We start from the raw sequence: 20,965 nt of genomic DNA on the forward strand, positions 1-20,965 counted from the left end.
AGTTTGGCATTAAGGAGTCAGTCAAGGAGTCAGTCGTATAAGGGGCTACAGCTTCAACTAAAGACACTTTTGGATCTTACCACACTCATTAAAGCCTCAAATTATGAAATGTAGAGCAAAAAAGTACAACACAGAGTCATTTTACAGTACAAAGCAGATAATATGAATATGAAGATTAAGAATTGAAAATGACATATACACTAAAAACATCACAACAGAAATGGGTTTTATTTTAACCAGACAAGTGAATTTTTCAATTAGCATCAACTTCCTCAAGATTTGAAGATATCAAAATTAAAGGTGGCGCTCAAAGGTAGAAAAGGGAACATTATCATGGAGCAACTGCACTGCTCTTCAAAAATCCCTTTCATCGACAGGCTCGACCCAAAAGATCATAAGATCTCATGTGTTCTATGTACAAGACCCTCACTTGAAAGTTACCCATCAGTCTTAAAGGAATCTCTCAAAAAAGAAAAAAAATATATAGAGAGATCAGTATTATAAATTATTTTTTAATTTTAGAAACTGGGGTGAAAGTACAGTTTTCAGTTTAAAATATTAAAAATGAAAAAAATTAACATTATTATTTAAGATGTCTTGTTACAAAGCATCTAGGTACATAAACATACAAAACAGTTATTACTACCTGACATTCAATGCATGACTTCCCCTTCATGTGACAGTTCATCTGCTGGGAAGCTTTTCCCAATAAGTTCCAAACTTCATGCACAAGAATTACATGGATGAAGGCATTTCATCATAGGATAATTCAATTTAATATAACACAGCATAAAATAAATCCAGCGAATCACTATATTTATAAGGGATAAGATAAAATTGCATATCATTTTCAACTTTTGCCAGACTCATTAAATTCATTAACACATTTAAAGTCTTCTCCTCATGGGCACTTTTGAGAGCTTTGGATTGTGTGTTTTAACTTTGTATTGAGTTGGTCAGCACCTTGATTGATATGAACAATTACATTAAAGATAGATTGTGGGTAGGAGAGAGGGAGATCAGAGGATAACAAAAACAGGGGGAGGGACTCATGTTTTTCATAAGACATTCAAACAGAAAGGACAAAAAAAAAAGCATACAAACAAAAAAAGTGTTCACAGTAAAACATGTCAGATTTGTAGTTTCATTTGAAACCAACAGCAAATCATGAAACGTCATGAAAAATATAAGTAAAGGTAAAATCTCCTAGAGTAATTACTAAATGAAGTTAAAATTACCACACCAATCAGTAAACCCCAGAAGAAAAATGAATAGCGCTTACATTTCAGGTCCTTCTAGACACCATACAATTTTTCAAAGTTAATGCATAAAATTGGTGGGTTTGGCCACACTGCACAAATTATTTTTTTTTAAAAAATACAGTATACAGAAAAAACTCTTATATTTCCCATTTTAAATCATAAGCTCAAAACCTAAGAGTCAAAGATCAGCTAGAAGAATTTTAGATTATTTACAAATCCAGCAGGTTCCTCTGCCATAATGGCTTGGCTTCCATCCACAGCGATTTTCTCCTTCTCCAGCAGTACCTTTCAGCTCTCTGTCCTCACAGGAGGCTGTTCCCTCTACTGCTCATTTCTACTGGTCATCGGTCATTTTGAACAGTTCCAACAATGCCCCAACAGCTCCAAAATAACCCTACAAAAATAAAGGAAAACTTCTGTAGGAATGTCTTGGAACCTTAGCCAAAGACCTCTTATTTTTCATAATTCTAGAAATGGTGCCCCTTATAGGAAAGAGAAAATTTTAAAACTGAATTCTTAAGCTGGGGATATAGCTCAGTGACAGATAGTGTGTCTAGCATGTGTAAGGCCATGGGTTCAATCCCCAGTACAGCAAAACGAACAAACATACATGGTGGAATAACAACAGCAACAACAATACATTTATTTGAATGACTACTTGCTTATATATATATATATGTACTATACAGGTTAAATATATAAAGTGTTTAGAAAGATATCTGGCACAAGTTATGTGCTAAGTGCTGGATACTTCTAGTATTATAGCTGTATTTCATTTTAACCTTTGCCATGGCAAAATCTACATTATTATTTCAGATGAGAAAAGAAAGGTAATAAATTACCCTGTCAGGGTTATGCGACTTGTGGAAGGGCTCAACACCCACGTTTATCTGACATCAAATCTGTATCTCATGGAAGAAAACCCTAAATTTCCCTCAGAAAATTTGAGGAAGGCCCTTAAGTCAGCTGCAGCCTCATTTTGCCCATCTGTAAAACGGAAGCCCAAGCTCTGTGAAGATGAAAAGAAACTAAAAACACATTTTAGCAACTTTCATTTTAGCCTATTGAGCTGCTATATATAAAAGTCCCAAAGACAGGGTAGTTCAGAAACAATTCCAATTTATTTCTTAAGACTTCTGGAAGCTGGGAAGTCCATGATCAAGATGTCTGCCGAAATCAAAATCCCAACGGCATTTCTTGTAGAAATAGAGAAAGCAATCATGAAATTCATATGGAAAAATAAAAGACCCAGAATAGCAAAAACAATGCTAAGCAGGAAGTGTGAATCAGGCGGTATAGCGATACCAGACTTCAAACTATACTACAGAGCAATAGTAACAAAAACAGCATGGTACTGGTACCAAAACAGGCGGGTGGACCAATGGTACAGAATAGAGGACCCAGAAACCAATCCACAAAACTACAACTATCTTATATTTGATAAAGGGGCTAAAAGCATGCAATGGCGGAAGGATAGCATCTTCAACAAATGGTGCTGGGAAAACTGGAAATCCATATGCAACAAAATGAAACTGAATCCCTTTCTCTCGCCATGCACAAAAGTGAATTCAAAATGGATCAAGGAGCTTGATATCAAATCAGAGACATGCCGTCTGATAGAAGAAAAAGTTGGCTACGATCTACATACTGTGGGGTCGGGCTCCAAATTCCTCAATAGGACACCCATAGCACAAAAGTTAATAACTAGAATCAACAAATGGGACTTACTCAAACTAAAAAGTTTTTTCTCAGCTAAAGAAACAATAAGAGAGGTAAATAGGGAGCCTACACCCTGGGAACAAATCTTTACTCCTCACACTTCAGATAGAGCCCTAATATCCAGAGTATACAAAGAACTCCAAAAATTAGACAATAAGAGAACAAACAACCCAATCAACAAATGGGCCAAGGACCTGAACAGACACTTCTCAGAGGAGGACATACAGTCAATCAACAAGTACATGAAAAAATGCTCACCATCTCTAGCAGTCAGAGAAATGCAAATCAAAACCACCCTAAGATACCATCTCACTCCAGTAAGATTGGCAGCCATTATGAAGTCAAACAACAACAAGTGCAGGAGAGGATGTGGGGAAAAGGGTACACTTGTACATTGCTGGTGGGACTGCAAATTGGTGCAGCCAATTTGGAAAGCAGTATGGAGATTTCTTGGAAAGCTGGGAATGGAGCCACCATTTGACCCAGCTATTCCCCTTCTCGGTCTATTCCCTAAAGACCTAAAAAGAGCATGCTACAGGGACACTGCTACATCGATGTTCATAGCAGCTCAATTCACAATAGCAAGACTGTGGAACCAACCCAGATGCCCTTCAATAGATGAATGGATTAAAAAAATGTGGCATTTATACACAATGGAGTATTACTCTGCATTAAAAAATGACAAAATCAAAGAATTTGCAGGGAAATGGATGGCATTAGAGCAGATTATGCTAAGTGAAGCTAGCCAATCCCTAAAAAACAAATGCCAAATGTCTTCTTTGATATAAGGAGAGTAACTAAGAACAGAGTAGGGACGAAGAGCATGAGAAGAAGATTAACATTAAACAGAGATGAGAGGTGGGAGGGAAAGGGAGAGAAAAGGGAAATTGCATGGAAATGGAAGGAGACCCTCAGGGTTATACAAAAGAACATACAAGAGGAAATGAGGGGAAAGGGAAAAATAATACAAGGGGGAGAAATGAAGGACAGTAGAGGGGGCAGAGAGAGAAGAGGGGAGGGGAGGGGAGGGGAGGGGAGGGGAGGGTGGATAGTAGAGGATAGGAAAGGCAGCAGAATACAACAGACACTAGTATGGCAATATGTAAATCAATGGATGTGTATTTGATGTGATTCTGCAATCTGTATATGGGCTAAAAATGGGAGTTCATAACCCTTGAAGCAAAGTGTGAAATATGATATATCAAGAACTATGTAATGTTTTGAACAACCAACAATAAAAAAATAAAAAAAATAAAAAAAATAAAAGATGTCTGGCGAGGGCCAGTTCTTCATAGACTGCTGTCTTTCTCATTGTAACCTCACATGGCCAAAGGTTGCAAGGCCTTTCTTATAAGGATGCTAATCCTATTCATGAGAGCTCAACCCTTATGATCTAACCATTCTCCAAGGCCTACCTCCTAATACCATCCTCTGGAAGATTAGTGTTTTAACAAGTGAATTCGGTTGGGAGGGACAACACACAAATATTCAGTTTGGGTTGTTTTACAAAAGTCTGGAGACTTCACCCTCTGGCATTTACCAGACTCTGCATTTACTGCTGAGATAGGTGCAAAGGTATCAGGACATGTCAGGGCCTTTGCTGCTGCTGCTTCCAGCTAAGTTTGATTGAGCCCTCACTAGGCACTAGAAATTATTCTAAGCATGTGAGGTGGATGTACTCATTCAGTCATCACAATAACTCTATGAGACAAATATTATTGTTTCATTTTGCAAATGTTAAAACAGAGGGAGAGATATCATAATCTAAGATCTCACAGTCAATAAAAGTTGTGCTCTGAACTGCTAGCTATACTACTTAAAGGATGTTCTACCATAACATTAGTTGAATGAAAGAGAAATTGAGTGAGTAAGGTCTCCTAACAGCAGGGCAAGTGACTAGAAAGCCACCAACTAAATCAGAGTCTCCCAAAAGTTGTCCCTCCATAATAGTTTCTGGTAAGGCTTGTCTAATCCAGAGTGAACTTAAGAATGTAGAAATTTTTCTAAGGAACACTTTTAAGCAGTTCACTAGCTGGAGAGTCTGAGTTATGATAAATGGTAATAAATCAAATCCACCATCCACAATGGTTTAGGATGGTTCAATGATACTGGTGACTGACTACATGAATTGAATGACTACTATAGAATTGAATTTTCCTAAAACGTTGGATCTGTTTTCTATCTTGCCACCAACTACCCGTTTGACCTTGGAGATGACTTCTTGTCCCTGCCAGCTTCTATGTCTTGTTCTCTACATTAAGGCAAGAAGATCTGGACATAAAGTTGCCAAATAAAGTACAGTTAAATGCCAGATAAAATAATCAAGCATCCTGCATTTTTTAGGGCTAAATACGGCAACTGTATTAGAGCAGAACAGTAGTTTTCTTTATTTTCCTTTAAATTATGTTTTTTAAAAGCTGTGATGCTTCTCTATTTTTCAAACAAAACCTTACATCATGAAAACTTCATAAATAAGCAGAATCATAGAGTTGTTCTCTTTGGGGGGATGAAGGAATGAAGGTTCTGGGATCTTATTCTCCTTCAACCAAAACAAGCTACATAACTGGGTTTTAATCCTGCTGGAAGAAAGAAAGAAGGAAGGAAGGAAAGGACTTTCAGTATTAATTTCTATCATGGGAACCTATTCATATTTAAGTTCTTACTGTTGTATATACATTAAGAAAACAAAATATGGATGTAAAGATCTCTAAATAACTTCTAAATTTACCAGTAGCTTCTCAAATAAATAATTCAGTTTGGAAGATAAGAAAATGCCATTCATTACAACTGAAATTTACAATACTAGTTCTCAATATTTTTCTGCAGCAATATGCACAAGAGATTAGGTACTGCTTGTGATGAATACTAGCTCTATACAGCACTGGTTTTTAAAGGGGGATAGAACCAATGGGGAAAAGAAAAGAGGGCCCCCCACTTGATCTATGTTATGTAGAAATGCCCTTATCAAAGATGCCTTGTATTAACTGGTGCTGTTTCTCATGTTAACAAGGTCACTATCAGCCAGATGCGCTCACCTCTCAAGGCTGGTAGGCTCCTCTTAGTAGCCCAAGAATATCTGTTCTCACCAGTGAAGCTGCTTACTTGCCAAGAATCAGCTGTGTTTATCTCACAGTTGTTTTTAAGAGTTTCATTGTTTAGGTAACAATCTAATTATGAACATATAAACCAATAAAGTGCAAAATGATGATCAGTTTTATGAAAATTCAGCAAAGCTGAAAAAGGTAGTCACAAGCCATTGCTCTTTACTTAGGCGGATGCCACAACATGAAAGAGGAAAAAAACTAGAAGGATTCTACAACTGAACTGCTCCATAAGTATCTTTCTCGATCCACTTAAAAGAAACAAACTGAAAATCCAAGAAGTTACATACTTACAGAAAACAGTAGTGCCCTAATCACATAAACCATTCTCAAAAATGGAATTTTGGTCCTACACTGAAAGACTGGTAAGTAGATACACATTTATGCATTTTAAAATTAAAATAAAATGATTAGAGTAGGGAGATGCTTTTTTAAATGATAACCTATTTTAACTGACTTTAAAGTTTTTTTAAAACTGGGCATGTTAGTGCACACCTGTAATCCCAGCAACTTTGGAGATCGAAGCAGGAGGATCACAAGTTCTAGGCCAGTCTTGGCAACTTATTAAGCTCCTGTCTCAAAAGTGAAAAGGGCTATAAATGGAGCTCAGTGGTAGAGTGCTCCTGGCCCCAATCCCCACAATAATATAAATAAATAAGTAAGTAAGTAAATAAATAAATAAATTTTATCAGTGATTGACAATTAGTAATTATATATATTTATGGGGTATAAAAGTGATATTATGACTTTTCAATTCAATGGGATGATTAAATCAAACTAACCAACATATCTGTTACCTCAAATACTTAGCCATTTTTTTTTGCAGTGAGAATATCTGAAATTTAGTCTCAAGACAATTTTGAAATACACAGTACATTGTTCACCACACTGTGCAGCAGATCTCAAAAAAGACTTACTTCTCCTATCTGATTTTGTACCCTATGACCATCATTTCCTCATTCTTGCCAACTCCCAGCCTCTGTAACCACCATTCTGCTTTCATGAGTTCAGTTCTTTAAGATTCTACCCATGCCAGGTGTGGTGGCACACGCCTATAATCCCAGCCACTCAGGAGGTTGAAGCAGGAGGATCTTAAGTTCGAGGCCTGCCTCAGCAACTTAGCAAGGGCTTTAGCAACTAAATGAGACACCTTCTATAAATAAAATATAAATCTGCAATCTGTGTATGGGGTGAAGGTGGGAGTTCATAACCCACTAGAATCAAAGTGTGGAATATGATATGTCAAGAAATTTGTAATGTTTTGAACAACCCACAATAAAAAATAAAAAAAAAAAAAAAAAAAAAAAAAAAATAAATAAATAAATAAAATATAAAAAGGGGCTGGGAATGTGGCTCAGTGGTTAAGCACCCCTGGGTTCAATCCTTGTACCAAAAAAAGAAAAAAAGAAGAAGAAAGAAAAAGATTCCACATGTAAGTGAGAACCTGTGACATTTATTTTTCTGAGTTTGACCTATTTCATTTAGCATCTTGTTCTCCAATTTTATTCATGTTGTCACAAATGACAGAATTTCTTTTGTTTTTAAGGCTGAATAGTATTCCATTAGATATCTTATTTTCTTTATCCATTCATGTGTTGCTGATGATGAACACTTAGATTGATTTCATTTCTTAGTTATTGTGAATAATCTGTAATAAACATTGGCAGGTAGACAACTTTTCAATATCCTGATTTCAAATCTCTTTGGGTAAATACCCAGAAGCGGGATTGCTAAGTCCTAGGGTAGTTTCTGAGAAACATCCACAGTTTTCCACAATGGTTATATTAATCTACTTTTCCAGTGGCTTTTTTTTTTTTTTTTTAATTAACCAACTACCAGTCCTAATTATTAGATAAAAAGCTTCCATTTTCTGGCAAGCCTGCATAGTGACACATGCCTGGAACCCCAGCAACTCGGGAGCCTGAGACAAAAGGACCACGAATTTGAGGCCAACTTCAGCAATTTAGCAAGACTCACAATTTACAGAGACCCTGTCTCAAAGTGAAAAATAAAAAAGACTCGGAATGCAGCTCAGTGGTGAAGAGCCTCTGAGTTCAATCCTCAGCATCCTATCCCCTGCCCCCAAACTTTCTGTAGCTCTTTGTTATCCTTTGCATAAATGCAAAGTTTAAATTGGCAACATTCCTACTTGACCAGTTATAAAATGAAGAGACCCACTCATATGTTAGTCAACCTACACTCCATGTAGAACAATTCAGTCTGTGGAAGCTCAACCCACCTCATGTTCCAAAAACAGAGCCTTCAGTTGTCCTTTGGACCAAAAATCCATGGCATATGCTAGCAGCTTCATGGAGACCATATTGATTCTGAGAAAATTCCCAACAAACACAACTCTGTCAATATTCTGGAAAAAAAAAAATTGAAGACAAACAATTGAACCATGGCAGAAAAATACCATCAGCAAAGATCCCAATGTTCTGTATGTCGTTGTACAGAAGCTTGCACAGTGAACCATTTTGGTATCTCTAAAATGAAGCTGAGCAAACCTCACAGTGCACTCCGGAAGGATAGGAGGGGGAGATTTTAGTTGGACAAAGCAGAAACTGACATCAGGGTTGTTTGCAAGTGTTGTTAGATTGTGTTGGGTCTAACATGTGGTTCAGCTCCATATAATTAATATATATCATCATAACTGAAGTTCAAGTTTAGCTAAATTTTCTTGTGCATTTCTTAATTTCCTAAACTTCCAAGTATAAAATATAATTACAACCAACTCACAGAAGAAACGGCTATGGCATGGTAGATTCATCAAATGACTTTTGCTGTTTACTCTAGGCTGAACACTGGGGATATAAGAAGGACACAACACTCCATCTCTGCCCTCAGGATGTGTGGTGGTGGAATATCCTGTTTGGTCCACGTATGGGTTAAAACATGGTAACAAAAACTCCATTTATGGGGCTGGGGTCATGGCTTAGTGGTAGAGTGCTCGTCTAGTGTGTGTGAGAAATTGGGTTCGACACTTAGCACCCCATATAAACAAATGAATTAAATAAAGGTCCATTGACAACCAAAAAATATTTTTAAAAACTCCATTTGTATTTTTTGTTATCATGGATATAGATTTGCATTCTAAACACACACTTAAGAATATTCCTTTCCTCTCCTGTCCATGCAGACATGCTTCAAATCCTGCAAGCTTCCCCTCCAGCTGTACTAGCAGCCCTTCCTACTTTCCCAGGTACTTCTTAAGCTTAAGACTGAGCCCAGCCTGTCTGAATGCAGAGGCTGCTCACCACTCACTCAGAAGAGTGCCAGTTGCTAGGACCACTTACATCAAAAGCAAGAGTCTTTGAAAGTGCCATTATTTTCTGCTCAGTCTATCAGGAGTAATCAAGGTCTGGGAGCATCGCCTTTTAACTGTCTTAAGTTTTAGCAATGCACATTTATGAAGCCATTAGCCACTGGAAATTTCTTATGGGTAGAGGGGTCAGGTAATTTTAATAAGTTTTTATTAAAAATAGAACTGTAGTCACAAACTATCCAGACTAAGAAGTGGAAAGGAAGACTCAAAGTAAGAAACTCAGTTTAAAAAAGAATTTGATTAAATTTAGAGCTCAAGGTAGGACTTGCTCAAAGTTGAGTACTGCATTACTCTGGGAGAAGCCAGAAGGAGTAGAAGTAGCATTAAAAGCTGATGAGAGGGCTGGGGTTGTGGCTCAGTGGCAGAGCTCTTGCCTAGTGTGCGTAAGGAACTGGGTTTGATTCTCAGCACCACGTAAGTAAGTAAATAAATAAAATAAAGGTCCATCAACAACTAAAAAAAAAAAAAAAAGCTGATGAGAGGGGCTGGGGTTGTGGCTCAGTGGCACAGCGCTTGCCTAGCACATATGAGGCACTGGGTTTGATCATCAGCACCTCATAAAAATAAATAAATAAAATAAAGGTACTGTGTTCATCTACAACAACAACAACAACAAAAACCTGATGAGCACCAGGTGTGGTGGTGTATACCGGTAAGTCCAGCTACTTTTGGGGGTAAGGCAGGAGGATCACATGCTCAAGGCCAGTCTAGGCAATTTAGCAATACTTTATCTTTAAAAATAAAAAGAGCTGGGGATATAGCTCGGTGGAGTGCCCTTGGGTTCAATCCCCAGTATTTACAAAAAACAAAAACAAAACAAAACTAAGAAGCATTCCATGTTTCAAATATATTTCAGGTGATTAAAAGTTGCAAATGTTTGGGCTGTGGTTGTGGCTCAGTGGTACAGTGTTTCCCTAGCATGTGTGAGGCATTGGGTTCGATTTTTAGCACTACCTAAAAATCAACAAGTAAAATAAAGTATTGTGCCCAACTACAACAACAACAGCAAAAATTTAAAAAGATTTTTTTTAAAAGGAAAAAAAAATAAAGACATTAGAAGAAAAAATAAATTCTTTCTAGAAATAATATCGAAGTATAAGGGGTATAATACTAAGAATTCATTGAAAATTGATATATTTACTTTAAAATTTTTAAACACTTAATTCAGAGGAAAAACATCATCTCAAGCAAATCCAAATGGAAAGCAATAAATAGCAAAAATTTTAAGTACATGTCAAATAAAATGTATTTTTATCAAATAAAGAGGTCCTATGAACGAATAAGAAAAAAACCAACAATGTAATATAGAAATGGGTAAAGAAGCTTATACTTTTATGCTCTGCTTGGTGGGAATATAAATTAAAATCACTTTTATTAAGGGCACTTTGTAATATCTGTCAAAATTATAGTGAACATATCCTTTGACTCAGCAATTTCCCTTCTGGAGTTTATCTGCCAGATATATTGACATATATGCAAAACGTGTGTGTATACAAATATGTGTGTATTCATAAATAAATACAGTGCAGGCTTTTCAGAGACTAGAAATAAAACAAATATCACTAGAAAAGTGACCAAATCAATAACTGCATATCAATATGTTAGGATGCTATATAGTCATTAAAAATGAAAGTTTAAAATATATTGATATGAACAATCTCAAGATAGGTTATGAAAAAAAGCAAGAGGCAATATTTTCAGAGATCCACACTGAAGTACAGATAGACTGATACAATGGTTAGAATTTGCTTTCTGATATTCTAGCAAAAAAAAAAAAAAAAAGAGAGAGAGAGAGAAGGAATTGAGAGGAGTAGAAGGAGAAAGAAAGAAAAATACATAAAGCATTGTGACAAAGTCCTGATAACTGCTGAGTCTGAGCTGTTGGACATGTGGAGGTTCTCTGAACTAGTCTCTTTATGCATGTTTACCAATTTTCATAATAAAAAGCTGAGAAATTAGGCAAGATGTAGAACAGTATGTATAAAGTGAATTAATTGTATGGAATGTGATTATATCTTAGCAAAGCTGTTATTTTAAAAAAGAAGGTTATGTAGAGTTTGCTACCTTTGGAAGTATATATTTATTCAAAAACAAACAAAAACTAAAACAAAGGGCTGCCTCTATCTAGTGAGGTTCCTTTTGAGTGATAGGGTAGAAATGGTAACTCACTTCCTTGTATGTTTATTCTGCTGTCTTATAAACACAAAATGCAGATGTTTATATTATCTACTCAAAAACAGAAATATGAAAGTTTAAAGTGGATGGAAAAGTATTTCACAGCATTCCAATCATCACAACAAAAACGTAAACATGGTGCCCCCATCCATGCAATGGCTGGAGTCAAGGATTCTCAAGTCAGTGAGAGAAAGACAAGGACAGAAGACTTAGTTACTGTGTTCACAGGGCAATGGAACAATGCCGGTCACTGGTGTGTCCCCTGGGAACCAGCACTGAATGAACACCCTCTAATGGAGCCTTGGCCCCTAGGTAATGGTCAAGTGCCTTCATTCATTAAACTCCAACAGAAACATCCAGTTACTCAAACCAGTATACAACATGACTACATTTTCATGTAGTGAAAAATAAAATCTGTTTTCCTCCCTAAAGGGATTATGATACCTGTGAAGAGACCTGCTGGCTCACTTCAGCCAGAAGTGCAAGGCAGAGGCTGCTCCATGGCAAGTAGGGGAAAGGGCAGCTATTGCTCTATGTGGCAAGGGACATAACTGTGTACCTGACCTTCCAGAGCCTGTGAGTACTGCGAGCTACACACATATTAGTCGTGGGGCTTGTTTGGCTACTTGGATAAACACCCTTTCTAGGTTAATGCCAAAAAAATAACCTCTCTGTTACAATGAATCTCATGACCAAAGTGGACTTCAAAAGGGCATATCTCTGGAATATACTTTTATCTAATTATCAGCCTCCCACTTAATCCCCAAACTGAGGACTTCCAAAAAGTTATGACCTTGACCCATAAGTCAGCAAAATATGCTAGGAATGTTGTAAAGAAGGTGTCTCTTTTGTAATCCCAAAACTCAAAGGCAAGGTTACCACCCACCCATAACAAAGAATGCCTCATATCCTGACGTTCCACTATTCAACAGGGAGGGGCCAGGAAGGGTTTCGAAGTATCTGTATTATTCTATTTCTTGATCTGGGTTGTGGCTATACAGGTTGTGTGTCTGTGAGAAAGTTCATCGAGCTGTACACTTAGAATTTGTGCCCTCTTCTGTGAGTATGTCATATAATTACATACAAACTCCGTTACTGATTTACTATTACTATTTCTCCTATTACCTGTTCCACACCCCAACTTCTTTTTCTTGTCTTCCTGACAGACCTCGGTGAAAGAGAGAGTTGTTCTACTTTACAAATCTTGTATTTCAGAAAAGGGTTCCATTTTGCAGTGTTTCAAGACAATGTTAGTAAAAGCTTTGTCTGTCACCAGCTCCACCCCTTCTTATGCCTGGGGCTCTGGCTAACCTCCGCTGTAGCAAGCTCTCTGTGCTTTGATAGCCCTGTACAATGCTGCTTGAACTCCATGCCACAAGGCAACACTGTAAAGAAGCTGAAAGCAAAGAGAATATCGGACATTGCAAGTGGAAGCATTTTATCTGCAATTATTTGCAAGGATGCCCAAAGCTTTCGCTCACATTTCAGTGAACACAGGGCCAAAATGATGGTTAGAGAGGCTGCGACATGGGTTGGAATTTTACCATGTTTCCACAGTTTGATGGTTTACCATTTGTCAGCTTGTGTCTGCTTAAAAATATAACACATACTCTTCCCCCTCCCCCAACACACACACCTCCTATTCTCTAAGGTGTAACTATATAATAAAAAGCAGATTTCCCAAGGATCTGCAGTTTCTTAAGAGTCAACAGTTATCACACTATGATAAGTAAAAACACATGGCTTTCCCCAGGTTAAGGCTTTACCTCATTCAGTGCACACATCCGAGCAATGGAGCCAATGTTGTTGGTGATGGTGACCAAGGTGGCCCGGGCGAGGTCTTCCTTGCTGATGGAATCTCGCTTTTCTTTACTCATCATGTTGCCAAAGCTATGTTGGAAATATTAGTGAGAGCGTTCAAAATCATCCTCAGGCAGGATCTGTGCTTCCACCAAGGCACTGTGGAAGGCTCTATGAATCTCTGTTCAAGCTCAATTTACCTGATTTTGCTATCATGGTTTACAAGCAGACAAGATTACAGTATGAATGGCTGGTTGCCCCTTTCTTAATAGGGACAAAGTTGAATGGCTATAATGTAGGGAAATTTTTTAATACCTCTAGATATCTGGACAAGAATGGAACAGAGATAACTGTTGCAGTTTTCCAGAACCTTCTTTCAAAGTTGCCTTATTTTAAGCACAAGCATCAAGGGCTAAACATCTCAGTGTTCATTAAGGACAGGAAATCAAGTGTGAGAACTGATATGATTGATATTTGCACCAGGCTGGTGGGCTGACATTTGAAAAAATAAATGAATGGCCAGGGTGGAGAGGCTGCCTCATGTATAGTCACTACTGCTCCTAGCTACTTAGTCTCTACCTTGATGCTACAGCAGATCCTTGAAGGCCAAATCGTTCATAGTCTCCTCCGTAAATGTCCTTCACCAGCTTATCAACATTGGTGCTGTCGCCTTTAGCTGCCATTTCCAGAGCTTCTTCAAAGGTCTCACAACCAGTCAGCAAGCAACATAGGCCTAGGAATGTTCCACCTCCAAGACTGAAGGAACAATAAGGTTTATTTTTAAATTTTACTTGAAGTTATGCCCATCCGAGTCCCCAACTACATCAAGACTATTAATATGGGTTAAGAAAAACAGAAGCAAAGGGGCACTTTATTTGAAAACAAAAGGGCATTTAAAGAACTAGAGTACAAAAGAACTCTTATAGATTGGGTCAGAAAAGACGGCAGAGGCTAACATTAAACATAAGGGAAAACTTGCCCCTAAATTTGCGAACAAAACTAGAGATAGACTCTCACTGATTTCTGTTGTGAGACCTTCAACCAGCCACTAACCTAAGCTCTTCATTCAGTCTTTCCACCTGTGAAATGGAACCTCTTCTAATTGGGTGGTCTGAAAGCAACAAATAACTGATATTTTAAAACCATATGCAGCTGAGTACAAACATTTTGAAAGAGAAATAGTGAATATATAATTCCCAACTAACTATGGAACTAAACTCTCGAATGACAAAACTGACCTAGGACTCAGCAGGAGCCATCAGCCTGAAGGCTCTCTTTCACCTGACATTGCTTCCCTAGCAAAGAAAATCTCATTCCACCTTCTTAGATCTATAGATCTATCTGATATTAAAGTTGTTTTCCCTGGTAGACTTTGGATATTTGGTTACTGATATTTTACTTATTACCCAAGGCTAAAAACCAGTCACAAAGGTCACAAAATCATTCCAATGCTTCAATTATGTTTTGAAAGCTTTCAATCATTTGGGGAAACACTCCTCTAAGATAGTCTTTTTAGACAAAATTAGACACTAATTATAGTAGGAGAGGACAAACTCAAATGTGCATTAATATCAAAGTTACCTCCTGGAAAGAAAAGCAGATTCTGGGTAAAGCTACCATCAGGGAACTCCTAGCAGGAAAAGGAGTTCGTTTCTAAATGGTTAAGTCTAAGTTTTACTCTTCATTTATTATGTGAAAAAATAAACATGAGAGAGCTGCTTATATCAATTGGTTCAGAAGCCCCCTCAAAGCCACTAGCTCTGGGAACCCAATTTATATTTTTGCACTAGCTTTTAATTCTAAGGAAAAAAATAAGTTAGCATTAAAGTTATTTATTTATTTATTTATTTTTGGTACTGGGGATCAAATCTAGAGATGTTCTATCTATAAGCTGTATCTCCAACCTTTTTATTTGATTTTTTGAGACAGAGTTTTATTAAGTTGCTGAGGCTGGCCTCAACTTGAGACCTTCCTTCTTCCCTCAGCCTCCTGAGTTGCTGGGATTACAGGTATGTGCCAAGAGGCCTGGTTGGAGTTAAGGTTATTTTTACCTTAAATTTTAAAGAAGAAAATTCAAGGTTAATGACATTCACTGTCAATAACTGCTAACAAGAAGGTACAAGATTGAAGAATAGGCACATAGTTCTTTAAACTGCATCTAAAGCAAAACTGTGTAATATTCTTAAATTGTGATTCTTAAAAAAAAAATGCAAGTTTGGAGAAATTATGGGTTCTTTTCCATGGAGAATGATGTAGCTAAGCACCACTAGTAGTAATAGAAATTTAGGACTTCCTCTAAGAGAGTGTGTCGTCATTTGCATATAATATGGTGTGTCATGTTATATTGTTGGTTTCAGCCTATCTTAGAAAGCTAGTGTGGGTATTTTGTCTTTGCTTTTTTTTTTTTTTTTTGTGATGCTGTGAAGTGAACCCAGGGCCTCAGGCATATCAGGCAAGTGATCTACCACTGAGCTACATCCCAGCCCTGCTACTGGTTAGGTTCTTGTTTGTTTCCGGTACCAGGGATTGAACCCAGGGATGCTTAACCACTGAGTCACATCCCAAGCCCTTTTTTGTTTTTCATTTTGATACAAGACCTCACTAAGTTGCCCAGGCTGGCTCTGAACTTGCAATTCTCCTGCCTCAGCCTCCCAAGCCACGGGGATTACAGGTGTGTGCTACCACGTCTGGCCACTGGTGTATTTTAATGAAATATTTTTTGGTTTGTGAGTCATCTGGACTTGTTTTGTTTTCTCCCTATATATTTTGAAAAAGAAGTTCTTTGCTCACATTTCTAGATTCTCACTACCTTTTGTCCTTAAGAATCTTTCTTCAAATATTAGGGATTCATTTTAATTAAGGCATTGAACAACCTCCTCCAAATGTAGGCAACTGAAGACATTGGCTGACTTAGAAAGAAGGTAACTCATCAACGGATGTGTTGGTAAAAGTGAAAAAGGGCAAATACGACTGGAAAATGGCAGGTGACTCCAGATAAAGAGCTTAATGGGGAAAGCATGCATGCATTGGTACAGCTGGTACACTGCAGATAGGAGAGAAGAATGCACAGTCACAGAAGAGCCAAGAGTCTCCTAGCACTTTATTAATATCCTCAACCTGCTAACCATTATTTAATCAAGTGATTTCCTCCCTGACAATCAGATATACCTGTTTGTTCCGGCAGACACACATTAAAATCATCAGTATATCAGAGACAAAAATATGTTGCTAGGAAAAGCCACCAAATACTATCATTATTCACAACAGTGCAAGATTTTTGGGAGAAGTAGAAGAAATCTTCAGTTACTCGTTTCAGTAACCAATTTGTTGATAATTTCAGAACACTGGTCATTAATGAGCATTAGTGTTCATTACCCTTAAAACAGATTCCCAAATGATTAGATAAGATGTACTGCTACTTTTGCCAGTTTTTTAACATTCCTCTTTTAACAGGCTACACATTCTACCAAAATCAACTGTAAAGTACTATTTTTTTCCATTGACTTTCACACTAAACTTGGAGTTGTGTCACTAGAAAAAAATTGCTACTCAGTCTGGGAAAATTACACATAACCAAATTAATCAAGTTTAAAAGAAAAGTGATATCCCGAAATAAATGGCATGGTCTCTGAGAAATGTTTAATGGGAAAACAGAGTATGATACAATAACAAAAACCTAAAGTTACAGCTTTCAGTTCATAAGAAGAGTATTAAAATTTAAAGCTCAAACCATTTGTTTAGATCAGTGATTCCCAAAAGTATGTTCTACATACTGATATTCACTGCTAACTCAAATAGTTTATGTCTGGGGGTTTTGTGACTTGGACCAAAAGAAACCCTTGGCAGAACAACTCTGATGGAACAAGGATCAGAGACCTCACAAACATAAGGTTCCATTCCCCTCTTCCACTACATGTGGCAGCCCCTAAAAGGGCTCCTGTCCCTGAGCAGGTTCCTGTAGCACACTTCCAAAAACACTGATTGAAGAGAGAGCTTACAGGGAAACTTGAACATCCAGACAGTGTATGTTGATATTTGCAGAACACTCATCTTTAATGGATATTTACCAATAACTAGAAGTTATAGGCACTGTTATATGTATAAGAGAAACCAACCATAATTAGCTCCTCAGCAGCTATTTGGGATGACTCAGAACCCTGGAGTCTGTAGACAATGTACCTGACATATAATTCATAAACTGTTAAGTGTTCATCAAGTAAATTGTAAGCATCTGTAATTGTGGAAAATATTTAGTTTGTTCCTTGGACTAGCTGTATGGATTCAATTACTCTTTATAGGAAGAAGACTATAGTCGCTTAAAAATTATAACTTTATCAGATTACTCTCTAAGGTAAAACCAACTCAGCTGAAATATCCATGTGTTTGATATTCCTGACAGTACTAATGAGGCCATGAGGTAAATTTTGATCTTGTGTGACAGAACAAGCTTCTGTATTCTCTCAATGAAAAAATGTATACCTTGTAGCAACTGAGTGACAGAGTCAAAACTATAGACCCAAGTAGGCTTCCGATGGGGGAAGGGGTTTGCAGGGTTCCTCAAAAGCAGCACTAATGACATTTGCGGCTTGATGATTTTTTGCTGTTGGGGGAGCTGCCCAATACAGTGTAGAATTTAGCATACCCCTGACCTCGATTCTACTAGATGTCAGTAGCATCCCACCTCCATTGATGACAACTAAAACATGCCTCCAGACATATCTAACACTGTCTGGAAGAAGCTAAAACTTCCGCTCTTCAGTGGGAAGCCATTGATTTATGCAGAGACATCATAACTCATGAAAGTACATTGGAAAAGCAGAGCCCCTCTCCTAATGGGTGAGTAGTACTGCTAAATTCCAGTGCTGGAAAAGTCTGTAAAAACAGTGTAAGCAGCAACAGCTTCCATGGCAGAAATGAAATGAGAATACTGAGACCCAGAGATTATACCTTCAATTATCAAAAACAAGGGTTTCAATACCATGCCCTGACACATGTTCTACAAGGCACTAGTTCTGTAAATTGTTCCTTAAAAATGAGTTCGGCTGTCCAATAAGTTGGAAGAATTCTTCTTACAAAATCAGTAAGGAAAACCTTTTTAACTTTGTTTATGTTGGGGTTTCTCAAAAATATTTGACAGGAGATCATTTCCCATGTTGAATCCTCATGAACATGAAGCTGAGCTCATCTGTCCTTCACAGGGCCTTGGGGTGGGGGTGTCCTAAAAAACAAGGCACCCTTACCATCTGTGGTTATAGGAGCTATTTTCCTGTCTACTACATTCCAAAATTCCCTGTGAGCTATACTGACTATTCTAGCTTTCAGCCAGAGTATATACCTGAAGTGGGGAGAAAAAATCTTTGTAAACATTGTTTTGTTTGCTGGTTAGAATGGCATATTATTTTAAGCAATTTGCACTGTGCTAGGCACCAATGAGTCCAACAGAAGGTTTCGCTGAAGTTTTCTCTGACCATAGCAAGTGCCCTTCTACCTGACTTCTATTGGGCTATTGTCCTTACCATTCCTTTAGCATTCAATACGTATCATCTTGTTGGCAATCTTCTGCTGGGCACAACCCTCTCCCCTCAATCTGACCACAATTTCCAGAAAGATAAAGAGTGGATTTTATTAACCTTTATAAAAATCACCCTTTCATTCCCTTAACATGTCACTCAATAAGTCCTTTTTGGTTGGCCAAGGAAGCCAAGACATTTCTTTTAAAAACAGATTCAATAAAAATAACCTTTTTATTACACAGTTCATTGAGGAAGAGACCTGGTGTTTAAGCACAGAGAGGTTCTCCTAATGGAAAACATGTTTACCTGGTCCCTGTAACTCTTTTATAGTTGTCCTTGGAGTACACTGCTAGAATGCTGACACCTGAGCCCATGTTAACCAGCAACATAGGGTATGGGTTATCAAGGCAGTATGGCTTTTTTTGACACAATTCAGGATTTGTGGGGTTTTCAAAATAGTAACATTCTGGCTTGCCGTTGAAGCCGACAGAGTCGACGTAAAGCAGACCCTGAATGAGACAGTCCAGTTCATCCAGTTTATGGAGCTGCAGGTCAGCAATCTGAAAGAGAACAAAACCTTGTAAGATACCATGGACCACCTTGGGAGAAGCCCCAAAAGCTTAGCTGGATTTAAGATTGGGTCATTCACTTTAAAAGCAGGGGAACATCCTTGAAACAAGTTGTGAAACTTTGTTGGTATTCAATCAGTCCCTTGGAAAAGCAGCTGTGCTAAAGGACAGGCACATGCCTGGAAAAGCATGTATAGTGGGGTGAATGGTGGTCCCTGTCCATGAACCTGTGAATGTGGTTTGGAAAAACACTCTTTGCAGATGTAATTAAAGAGCTTGAAGAAATCATCCTAAATCATCTGGGTGGGCCAGTGACAAGAGTCCTTGTAAGGGACACACAGGAAAGATGTGAAAGACACACAGGACGAGGTCACGAGAAGATGAAGACAGGATTTGAGAGCTGACACCAGACACTGGAAGAAGCAAGGCATGGAATCCCCCCAAGAGCCTCTGAAGGAGGTGCAGCCTCAAGAACTATGAGCAGGCTGTGATACAGTGGCACGCACCTGTAATCCCAGCAACTTAGGAGGCCAAGGCACAAGGATCACAAGTTCAAAGCCAGCCTTGGCAACTTAGCAAGACCCTGTCTCAAAATAAAATAAAAGAGGCAGGGTCCAGCTCAGTGGTAGAGGGTCTCTGGCTTCAATTCCTATTACCATCAAAACAAAACAAAAACAAAAAATCCTATGAGAAAAAAAAATCTAATATTTTAAATCACCAAGTTTGTGGTCATTTGTTAAGAAAGGCCATGGAAAATACATGCCATCAAGTGAGAACATTCAGAAAGTAATGAGAATCCTACACTTCCTTGCCTAAGAACTGGTGAAAATCTCCTGAGCTCACAAAGCAGAGCTACCCTTTTCCCAGACCTGGGCTCTGGAGTTAGAGAGATCTGACTTTGAATTCTTGCTCTAAAACTGACTTAGCTAAAGGATATAAGGTGAATTATTTGACTTCTCAGTCTCCTTACCTGTAAAATGGGAATAAAAATGTTGCTGTAAAGATTATATGATAATAATATATGTGATGTGTTTACCCAGGGGTTGGCACATACAAAGGGCTTATCAGCTGGAGTGGCCAGAGTGGCCTTTAATGTTCCTATAAGATAAAAACGCCTACTCTCTTAGGTATGGGGGGTGGGGTGGGGGATGGGAGGGGGTGTTAAGGACAACATGCTGACTGCGGACTAGCATTGGAAGCTAGTGGCCACTTTGCATCCTCAAAAGTTTAATTCATTATCCTTAAGAGTATACCACTGGCCCAGAGATTTGGGTTGATAATCATTTTCCATGGCCAGAAAAAAATCAAACAAAAATTAGTGATTAACAATTGCCAACATGAAACTCTACGAAATTCTCACAAAAAAAACCCCTGTAAGTAGGTATTTTTAACCTTATTACATAGTTAAGTTTCATGGTGCCTAAGTGACACAACTAGCAAATACCTACCGGTGACTCCCTGTTCTGTTGTCTTCATTGCCATAATGGATATTGTTTCTGGG

The 20,965-nt window shown here is 38.0% G+C and overlaps 1 protein-coding gene across 3 annotated transcripts in view; it reads right to left on the minus strand.

The window, feature by feature from the left end:
• Positions 1-209: 209 nt before the first annotated feature.
• Positions 210-20,965, minus strand: part of Pank1 (pantothenate kinase 1) — a 66,245-nt gene continuing 45,489 nt past the window's right edge. For all 3 annotated transcript variants that reach the window (XM_046449738.1, XM_058581075.1, XM_046449739.2), the window contains exons 3-7: positions 19,202-19,455; positions 13,962-14,138; positions 13,349-13,472; positions 8,322-8,447; positions 210-1,656 (exon numbers count right to left, since the gene is read on the minus strand). In XM_046449738.1, coding sequence (XP_046305694.1) covers positions 1,597-1,656; positions 8,322-8,447; positions 13,349-13,472; positions 13,962-14,138; positions 19,202-19,455 — 741 coding nt within the window. In that variant the 3' untranslated portion in view covers positions 210-1,596. The remainder of the gene's footprint in view (positions 1,657-8,321; positions 8,448-13,348; positions 13,473-13,961; positions 14,139-19,201; positions 19,456-20,965) is intronic.

Source organism: Marmota monax, unplaced genomic scaffold, assembly GCF_021218885.2.
Source record: "Marmota monax isolate L192 unplaced genomic scaffold, Marmota_monax_Labrador192_F-V1.1 WCK01_AAM20220418_F8-fsc00004, whole genome shotgun sequence".
NCBI classification, from domain to species: domain Eukaryota; kingdom Metazoa; phylum Chordata; class Mammalia; order Rodentia; family Sciuridae; genus Marmota; species Marmota monax.